The 9,932-nt window shown below is 39.4% G+C and overlaps 2 protein-coding genes across 2 annotated transcripts; one reads left to right on the top strand and one right to left on the bottom strand.

Moving 5' to 3' along the window:
• The first annotated feature begins 2,267 nt into the window (after positions 1–2,267).
• On the top strand, positions 2,268–6,496 carry timm23a (translocase of inner mitochondrial membrane 23 homolog a (yeast)). The gene is made up of 7 exons (XM_067369314.1): positions 2,268–2,744; positions 2,871–2,929; positions 3,357–3,450; positions 3,534–3,618; positions 4,186–4,244; positions 5,719–5,829; positions 5,942–6,496. The coding sequence occupies exons 1-7, from the start codon at positions 2,639–2,641 to the stop codon at positions 6,052–6,054; spliced, it is 627 nt and encodes a 208-aa protein (XP_067225415.1). The 5' UTR covers positions 2,268–2,638; the 3' UTR covers positions 6,055–6,496.
• Positions 6,497–6,744: 248 nt separating this feature from the next.
• zgc:112285 (uncharacterized protein LOC561476 homolog) lies at positions 6,745–9,507 on the bottom strand. Its single transcript, XM_067369627.1, has 6 exons — positions 9,387–9,507; positions 9,023–9,132; positions 8,850–8,944; positions 8,391–8,671; positions 7,940–8,103; positions 6,745–7,848 (listed from the first exon to the last, which is right to left on the bottom strand). Exons 1-6 carry the CDS (start codon positions 9,505–9,507, stop codon positions 7,669–7,671), a joined length of 951 nt encoding a protein of 316 aa, XP_067225728.1. The 3' UTR covers positions 6,745–7,668.
• Positions 9,508–9,932: the final 425 nt, after the last annotated feature.

The following is a 9,932-nucleotide window of genomic DNA, read 5'->3' as shown; positions in this document are numbered from 1 at the left end:
CGTATTATTATCAATCCTTAAAAAAAATATAAAAAATAAGAATCATTATTAACAACTGAGCACCAATAATAATTGAACAAATCAGCATATTAGAATTATTTCTGAAAGAACCTTGTGACACTGAAGACTGGAGTAATGATGATGGAAATTCAAAAACATCTAAATCTGTTGTATGAATCTCAGACAGCAACAGCATGTATCTTCTTTTTTATGAGTAAAAAAAAGTGTGATGGCTTTTAAGTCTTCATCTGAAAGGTTTCAGAGGACCCCTTTGAACCCCCACCCCCTCTTGTCCTCCCCTCTCATCTCCTCAAAACTAGTTTAAGGAACAGAGGCTCTGCACAGCTTTCATATCTCCATGGTAACACCCCCTTTGGGGTCCTTTTTTGTGTGTACTCAACGTTGTTGTGTTTGAGTTTTGGCACAAAAAGTTATAAGAGGCTGACAACAAAGTGTGATGATAAAACACAAGCGTGATAAAAAGATATTCTGTGAGATGCATTCATTATGACATCACAGTCATTTCCCAGTGCGGCCATGTTCCTCGGGGTGCCTGTCTCTATTCGACTGCCTCTGGCTCTGTTCAGCACTGTGGGCTGTCTATAGGAGGCCTTCCACTGACTGTGAATGGTCTTTTTGTTGGGGAACAGTGAGCCATTTCTGCTCCCACAGAAAGCCCTGGGTAATTTAGTGTGGATGCCAGGAAGTCTGAGCTCACAGAATGACAACAATGGCAAACGTTATTGCTCCACCTCAAGGGGTGGAAAAGAAAGAGACAGAAAAAAATTAGCAATGGTGATAGAATTCTGCTTCAGCATCCTCCCACACTGCGAATTCCTCTTAAATCTCATGCGAGCTAGGAGGATCTGAAGACAACCTTTATGGTGCTAAACAACCATTTGTGCTTTCAAGCATGCATTGCGGGACATGCTTTATTGTGGCACATGATTTGGTGTGAGGTGGATCTTTTACCTCACACAAACTAACAAATAAACTGAAAGGAAGCAGAAAAAAACTATCCAACTGTTGAAGAAAGAAATAGTTCATGAAACGCCATCAGACACATTTTGAAATTTGTCCTTGCCTGCCATCTAGTGGGAAAGCATCTTCATTGGCGTCAGAGATTCTTCTCCAACCATATCCAAAATACAGTGTACATGTGTTTTTGTACAATATCAGCATAAATGATTATCATTTTTTTGGTGCAAATACATTACAGTAACTTGACATTATCATTTAAGACCAGCAATAATAATTTAAATTTTGATTACATAATAATGGCAATATATACATGTCAAAGTCAGACATGCCCCTTTGCCAGCTGTGATGCCTGGTTACTGGTTTAAACTTGGCCCAGGTTTGTAAAAGATCTTTGGGTCAGCACACCTTAATAGCTTCAACAACTGATTGCCAACTAAGTTTAGAAAACAATGAACCAATTAGAACCCAGTTAAGGTCAGATAGCTGCTAATGGTGGATATTTTGATGAATCGAAAATGTAAGTTATTTTTTTATGTATAAACTGTTTATATAATAAAATATGTTTTGTAGTTTGTGTTGTCCCTTATCAGTGCAAAATTATCACAAATTAAAAAGGATTCATGCCAATATTGTCCAAAACCCCACTTTTCTAGGATGTTTCCAAACTTTTGGAGGGCAGTGTATATGAAACAAACTATCAATCCGAACAATTATGGCTGTTACCCATAAATCAGCATCAGATACAAAAGTATCTGTAAATAGAAGATATCATAGCACTCAGCTATAACGCATTTTAAATATTGGATAAAAAATGTATTATAGTTAGGCCTATTATTAATTTAAGTTATTAAAACAGCCATATAATGTAATGTAATGCCATGGTAGAATTTGATGTAATTACACTTTCAAATTTCAAGTTGTTCTTTTGTTGTTTTCAAGAATTAGACTTTTCTAATAACATATAATATCAAATATATAATATCTGACAGCTACATTACTTACTTTATTTCCTAACTATTTTTAATTTATTTTTAAATGTATTTTAATGGCATTGTCATGAATGTTACTTCTGTTTATATATCATCTTGCTTGTTCTGAAATATTAATAATTTAAAAAAAAAACAATTGCACAACAAAATACGGGTGGTCGTAAAATGTCGTGCAATCAACTGGTAAATTCTGTCAGGTCTTTTCTTTTACTGTCTATGGTCAGGTCTCGTCAAGTCTCTCAAATACAAATAGCCTCATGTCTGTATCGTATACGATACTTTAGCTATTATTTGTTTATTGTTAATCTTATATTTACATATTACTGAAATCTACGGTCTTTTTTACAGTCTATGGAGGAATCACACGAATAATTTTACGGCAGTGTTACGTCAGCAGTGTCCTTTCACTTTACGGCAGGGCAGCATGTGGAGGTCAGAGATGCAGAAACTCACTGTCAGAGACTGAAAACTCTCTAATGATATAATATTAACTCTTGACAACAACTTAGCACAGTGACATCTATGTGGGGTTTTCAACAGATGATATACAACACAACACTGTCGGTTAAGAAAGTCGTTTGGTGTCGCTAGCGTTCATCAGATTTACCGGTTCGGTAAGGAAGAAGTCTGATCGTCGAGACGGTTTTCTCTGTATCATCTCTAAAGACATGGATAACAACTCGCCAGCATCAGGAGGATTTAAAGGGGGACTCGGGAGCCTTTTCGGTGGAGGAAACCCTGAGTATTCAAATACTGAGCTCGCAGGAGTACCATGTACGTGATAAGTGTCTAAGCTTTGCTAATTCCAACAGTCCGATTCAATTTAAGGTCAAATTAGTTGCTATGAGACACTATATATATTTATTATAATGTATAATGAGTGTTATCTGTCATTCTCAGTGACTGGTATGAGCCCTCTCTCACCGTACCTCAATGTTGACCCTCGCTACCTTGTACAGGTGAGTTTCTCCAAGACCACAGCTATATTTGAAGCTCTGTGTGGTAGAAATGATTATGCGTTATGAATATACAAAATCTAGCTCATGTTAGAGTCTGAATTAAGAGGTCAAAATGGAAACTTATTGTAGGCTAAAGTAAATCAATTATTAAATCCAAAACAATTAATTAAACAGCAATGGACAATTGTAGCACACAAAACGATCAGAACATAGTTTTGGCCAACATAAATTGTGACAAATAATTATTGTAAGAACTGACTTGATTTCCTGAGAATGTAATTTTAACCTTTTATTAAAATCTGCCTTCATTAGTTGACACATGCTGTAATGTATACTAGTGGGGTTGTATTGTGTTCAGATTACAAAATAATATGATGCACAACCTTACAATTCAGATGCTTTTATGGTGCTTGTCTTGCTCTGTTAGGACACAGATGAGTTCATTTTGCCAACTGGGGCAAATAAAACCCGTGGTCGCTTTGAGCTGGCCTTCTTCACTATTGGGGGATGCTGTATAACCGGTGAGGCCTGTCTCCTTGCAGACTTTGATCAATCTTATGTCTTTTATCTTTGCCCTTTTTAACTGTTGCTTATTACTTTAAAGGCGCTGCTTTTGGGACACTTAATGGTCTCCGTATGGGCCTAATGGAAACTAGAGACATGCCATGGTCCAAACCCAGAAACGTACAGTAAGTGTCTGTTCCTTTGTAAATACTTTATTTAATTTACTGTATAGAAAATTCAGTTTGGGTCTTTTTGAATGTCCACGGAGCAGAGTGGGTAATGGCCGATATAATGCTGATATGATGTGGTGTAATTATGACAAATAGGACTTTTACAAATTTGCTGCAATGCAGTGAACATGTATTTTTAGTGGTGCACTAAAATTTGGGCAACAAATATTTGGCCCAAACATAATTTTGGAGGGCACAAATCGTTGACCGAGTGCTTTTTATTTTCTGTTTTGACTCTGTCAGTCTACTTTTTCCACACATGTGGATAAGCTGCAATTTCACCATCACCAAAAAGATTGTAGTGTTTTATTTAAATTATTTAATTGTTCTGCCAAAATATTGAGATGCAGGTCATTGCCGAAAAACTTTACTATGACTGGGTTATCATCTGTGAACGTGACATCATATCAAGTTCAATTACCCAAATTGAATGACCAAAGTTTTTGGTTCAATAACTTTAATTTCAGTTTTGGTGTTTCTGTAATACTGATGTATGGAATATCTTTTTTTTTTTTTTTTTAGGATTTTGAACATGGTCACACGGCAAGGTGCATCGTGGGCCAACACACTAGGATCTGTGGGTAAGAAATGCACTGGAATTCAAACAGCTTGTGTAAAAGAGTATCACAACCTGTTTTGCCATTTGTTAAAAGGATTGTTTACACCTGGTCACTTCATGTGTTTTCTCTGATTGGATAGCTATCCGATCGCGAAAAGACCAGGTATAAATGTCCTCTGAAACGCTTTCGAGACTGATTTAAATCCGATCACTCAAACCACTTCCTGAAGCATTCCAAATGAAACTGGACAAGTGTAAATGCATCTTTTACTCCTCCCAAAATTTTAAAAGTTAAAGGGTTAGTTCACCCAAAAATGAAAATTATGTCATTAATGACTCACCCTCATGTCGTTCCAAACCCGTAAGACCTCCGTTCATCTTCAGAACACAGGATATTTTAGATTTAGTCCGAGAGCTTTCTGTCCCTCCATTGAAAATGTATGTACGGTATACTGTCCATGTCCAGAAAGGTAATAAAAACATCATCAAAGTAGTCCATGTGACATCAGTGGGTTAGTTAGAAGTTTTTGAAGCATCTAAAATACATTTTGGTCCAAAAATAACAAAAACTACGACTTTATTCAGCATAGTCTTCTCTTCCGGGTCTGTTGTATATCCGCTTTCACTCCACAGCTGCTTCTTCTTTCCTTTTTACGGCGGTTGGCAGAAGAAGAAGCAGCTGTGGATTGAAAGCGGATATACAACAGACCCGGAAGAGAAGACTATGCTGAATAAAGTCGTAGTTTTTGTTATTTTTGGACCAAAATGTATTTTAGATGCTTCAAAAACTTCTAACTAACCCACTGATGTCACATGGACTACTTTGATGATGTTTTTATTACCTTTCTGGACATGGACAGTATACCGTACATACATTTTCAATGGAGGGACAGAAAGCTCTCGGACTAAATCTAAAATATCCTGTGTTCTGAAGATGAACGGAGGTCTTACGGGTTTGGAACGACATGAGGGTGAGTCATTAATGACATAATTTTCAGTTTTGGGTGAACTAACCCTTTAAAGTGTGAGAAGCTGATATAGCCAGATATGATGGCACTACTGCAACACGAATCGTCGCAGAGTATCTCTTCAGCAAGTCAACGCTCAAACTGCCACAAATGAAACTGAAAGTAAGTCGCAGATGGTCAAAACACAGTCATCTTCATTCAAAGTAGTGAGACTAAATGATCTTACCAGTGCTGATGCCGCTCTCTCTCCTATTGCGGTCTTTGATCTTGAAATTAGCTAATGATAAATAAAAAGCAGCTCATATATGTTGCTTTCATTGACATGAACTCTGTTAAATTTGCATATAGTGCAGAAATTGAAGATGGGATTTATATTCATTTTGCGGAGACACATTTATCTGGCCAAGTGTAAATGGAACCATTTCTACAAATCATATAGCTATCCGATCAGTAAAAAGCATGAAGTGACCAGGTGTAAACATGCCCAAAGACATGCATGCATAAATGTTGGTTTCTCTTTCTCAACAGCTCTTTTGTATAGTGTGTTTGGTGTGGCCATTGAGAAGGCCAGAGGTGCAGAGGATGACCTCAACACAGTGGCAGCTGGAACGTTAACAGGGATGCTTTTTAAATCCACAAGTGAGGAAAAGTCACATTGACTTAAGTGTTAAATATTGTGGCAATCACAGATTTAATCTAATGAACATAATATTTGTTATATGAATTCATTGCATATATTTACTGTGTTCAGGTGGACTCAAAGGAGCTGCCAGAGGAGGTCTCGTTGGTTTAGCCATGTCAGGGCTGTATGCTCTTTACAACAACTGGGATCACCTGAAGGGGAGATCGCCTTCACATTACTGAGGATGACTGAGAGCTCAAACCATGGACTTATTTTGACTCTGAGCCTATTCTTATACTCTTTATCACCCCCTTTTGGAGATGCATCGAATTTCTTCTTTTTTTTTTTTAAGAAACCCATGGACCACCACATGTGCACAGACTTCTTCAGAGTTACATTAGGTGTAATATTTAAATGGAAGAGCCAGACTGCCTCAAGCTGTGTGGACTATGTAGCTTGACTATGATTATGTACAGTTCTTCAAGCATATGTCTTTGTTGGTGTAAGTTGCAGTTGGAGGAAGTCTGTATCCTTTAATGATGTGGTTTTATCTGTTCTCATTGTGGATTGATGAATTTTATCAGTGGTGACTAAACTGTCTGCTTCCTCTCTGCAAACATCTAAAATAAAATTATAGTTTCCACTGTTTGAGGCTCTTTATTTGTATTTTAGGGGTGTTAAAATAGAGTTGTATTTTGTGTTTGCTGTGCATGAATGGTCAGTCTTTCATACTGGGAGTACTAAACCATCCTGTATTCACTTAGCTCTAAATAAATAAAGAAAACTAAAATATAAAAATAAAATAATTTAACCATTTTCAGATTCCAAGGCATATGTTCTTTGTAATGTACTAAAATGTTTTAACTGTATTGACTGCAAAGAAATGAATTGATATGGGTCTTGTTTTACAAATGTTTTATTTGTAAGCAGGTTAGCCTTTATTTATACAGTCAATGTGTAGAATACAGAGGAATTATAATATTCCAGAATGAATGTCCCTCATTATGACCTTATATGTTACAGTATTCACACATCATATTTTTATGAGTGAAAGCATTTCTTTCAGTATTATTTCTCAACCAGAATAATAATTCTGGTTGAAAATCATTCTATCCTAGCAGTATTGAACCACTAACTCACTCTCCCTGTTTATAATGAGTGATATATGCATAGATTCAATGATATAAAAATTAAAGCTCCCTCTCAAAATAATGATTATAAAGAAATGTATGTAAATTATCAGGATAAATTCCTTGTAGCGGCTTAAAGTGTAAAGTAAATATCCATCCTGTGTGGAATTTACATAGCCTGTTCAGTGAAAAGCACTGGAGTAGACTGTATCAAAGGGAGACTGTCTCCTCCAACAGGTGAAATGTTCTATCACTACTTGACTTTGACCATCAAAGCACCTTACGGATTGAATACCCGCTTGTCCAAGAGAGGGCAAATGTACATGCCATTCCTTACAGAAAAAAACAAGGCCAACTGAACTGATGAGAGTAATGTAGAATAGCCAGGACTTGTTTAACAGAAAATGTTGCTTGGCTTGATGAACACAATGTGAAGATCAATGTGATTTAGCTGAAAGCAGTCAAAACCTTGCAGTTCATGTACTACAGCGAAGCCCAGGAGAATCTCACGTGCATAGCGGTGAAACGACCCACAAACCAGTGCTAACTACCCTAACTTGGTGGCTGGTGTTTGTGATGATGTACAACAGCTCTCAGTGCACGGACCACAAATGGATAAGCAGGTCCATGGGCCAGACCCAGACCGGGACATGGCACTTAATCAGTTGCTCTCACGACTCTTCCTGTGCCTACAATTGTGGGCAAGGAATTCTTAGAGGTGGGAATTCAGTGCAAGAAGAAGTCCCTGATGCGTGTAGCCTCTATCCATGGGATGTAGGCTGCGGTGCGAGTGAAGACGCTGGGCTTGTTCTCCACAGTGCATCCTATAGGTCCAAAGCTCACAATCCCATGGACCTCCCAGCGGTCACGCCCCACCTGACACAGCAGAGGGCCACCAGAGTCACCCTGTAGGAAGAAGAGCAACAGAGAAGGTAAGAATAGTCGAAGTTGAAAATGGAACAGCATGATAAATTTCCCCATTAAATAGTTTTCTCACCTGGCATGCGGCTGGGGTCCCCTCTGTATCTCGGAACCCAGCGCAAATCATGGAGTCTCGCACGCGGTCACCCCAGAACTTCTTCTGCCGGCAGGTCTTGTAGTCGATGATTGGGAGCCGAGCTTGATTCAGTGCCTCAGCAAGTGATACATTTTCTTTCCCGCCTAAGAAGAGATGCCAAACCCATGTTCTGGATAAGTGGATCACCTCCCTTTGCAAACTCAATATCAACAAAACAATAAAGTGCTGTTTGTTTTTGCCTCAGGGGCATAAAATAAATCAGTTTCTATGGTAGAAACTGCAATGAGTAAGGGTGTTACTGTATACTCCTTACACTTTATCTATGATTTCATAGGTACACCAACTATCATCTTTCAAGACCCAACTTTGTTAGCACAAAAGGTACTAATTTTAATACATTAAGGTCAAAGGCTTATGATGCAGATTTTACCTCGTGTGTCCCCCCAGCCGGTCACCCAACAGTAGTGCCCCGGTTTAAGGTTGATCTGCTTGCGCGGCAGGCAGGCATAACGGATGAAGTTACTGGTCAGGATGTCCGTGCCAGCTTTAACCAATGCGATGTCATAGTCTAGCTCACTGTGGGCTGGATAACGGAAGTGCTCATGCCTGTAGATCCTCTTCACTGGGAAAATACGCTCAGCGGTCTCTGATCTTTTCAGTTGATGCTTACCCAAAACAATACGCCAGCTACTAGCATCCTCTGCTTTTCCCCTGGGCAACGAGAGGGATACAAAACTGAAATCGGTTGATTATGACATCTAATGAGCATCTAATGACTCTTGGGCAGGGGCACCGTCAGGGGAAATCAACCAGGAAAGTTGCCCTACACAAAATTCAAGCAACGCCCGAAGTTCTGCCCTACGGGTGATAAACTTATGCTTTGCCTTACTTCTGGAAGCAGTGGGCAGCTGTAAGAATCCAGTTCTTATGGATCAGAGTCCCTCCACAAACATGAACATAATGTTTACTGCCTCTGGGACGAACCTATTGAAATAGATACAAGCATCAGTGACTCTTTTGTTACACCTTGAGTAATGCTGTGTCATTTCAAGTGTAATTTACCTGCAGTGAGACCTGCCACGGCCAGGAGTGGGGTCTCGCTTCATTGCCCGACACGATACGCTCCACTGTGTTTGGTTTGAAATGAGCCAGGCCACAGTCCTTCGGCCAGTCTAAGGACAGAACAACACTTAAGTCAATGTTAGTTAAAGTACCATGTAAACAAGGCAAACACAAGGTACACAGGATTTATGTGGAAGCAAATGAAAGGTGTTGTACCAGGAGAGGAAAGAAGGAAAGGAAATCCATATTTGGATCTTTGAGAAAGACATGGAAATAAGTGTAAATTCAGTTTTTTTTCTCAAGATAGCACCAATTGAAATGCACTTGAAAGATGTCAGTGGTCAGCGTTCATCTAATTTCTCACCGAGGTGGAGGACTTTGTGCTGTTGAAGGCGACTGGGGTTGAATGCATGGGTGGAGGCTCTGTCCAGCGCCAGACCCAGAAGCATTAGCAACAGTGGAAAAAATAGGCTCCTTACTGCCATGATCTACAGTAAACTGTGTGTTGCGCTCTGGTGATTACCCATTTATACCATGCCTACTGTAGAGGCCATCCTTTGTCCACTCCCCACCCCTGTCATTGGGACAAAGCACTTTGACAATACCCCTCCCAATCCTGGATTGTTCTGGTGGGGTAGCCAGGGGTTTTCAGAACAAGCTGGCCCCAGGGGGTCATGGGAGTCCTATCAGCACTTTCAGTTACAGCCCATCCCTTGCCGCTGTGCAAAACAACTTGCCCAGAATAGATTGCCAGTAGCCTCCTTGCAGTCACGCCATGCTAATAGCTGTTTGGATGAGCAGGGGTGCTGGCCTTCACGTGACCTTCTGCTGCCTTCCAAATCCTTGCAAGTTTTACCTTGGTAAAACCCTGACAAATAATTAACAAGATCATGACTGATCCATGTGTCAC

Source organism: Chanodichthys erythropterus, chromosome 19, assembly GCF_024489055.1.
Source record: "Chanodichthys erythropterus isolate Z2021 chromosome 19, ASM2448905v1, whole genome shotgun sequence".
NCBI lineage: Eukaryota > Metazoa > Chordata > Actinopteri > Cypriniformes > Xenocyprididae > Chanodichthys > Chanodichthys erythropterus.
Note: the sequence above shows the minus strand (reverse complement) of the source record. Positions and strands in the feature narration are given on the sequence as shown.

Bases quoted from the DNA above. Each gene is read 5' to 3' on its own strand.
- timm23a (XM_067369314.1), top strand. From the start codon at position 2,639: ATGGATAACAACTCGCCAGCATCAGGAGGATTTAAAGGGGGACTCGGG. The intron at 2,745-2,870 runs GTACGTGATAAG...TGTCATTCTCAG, and splicing joins TGAGCTCGCAGGAGTACCAT to TGACTGGTATGAGCCCTCTC. The intron at 3,451-3,533 runs GTGAGGCCTGTC...ATTACTTTAAAG, and splicing joins TGGGGGATGCTGTATAACCG to GCGCTGCTTTTGGGACACTT.
- zgc:112285 (XM_067369627.1), bottom strand. From the start codon at position 9,507: ATGGCAGTAAGGAGCCTATTTTTTCCACTGTTGCTAATGCTTCTGGGT. The intron at 8,672-8,849 runs GTAAGGCAAAGC...CTCGTTGCCCAG, and splicing joins GCTGCCCACTGCTTCCAGAA to GGGAAAAGCAGAGGATGCTA. The intron at 8,104-8,390 runs GTAAAATCTGCA...ATCTCTTCTTAG, and splicing joins CGGCTGGGGGGACACACGAG to GCGGGAAAGAAAATGTATCA.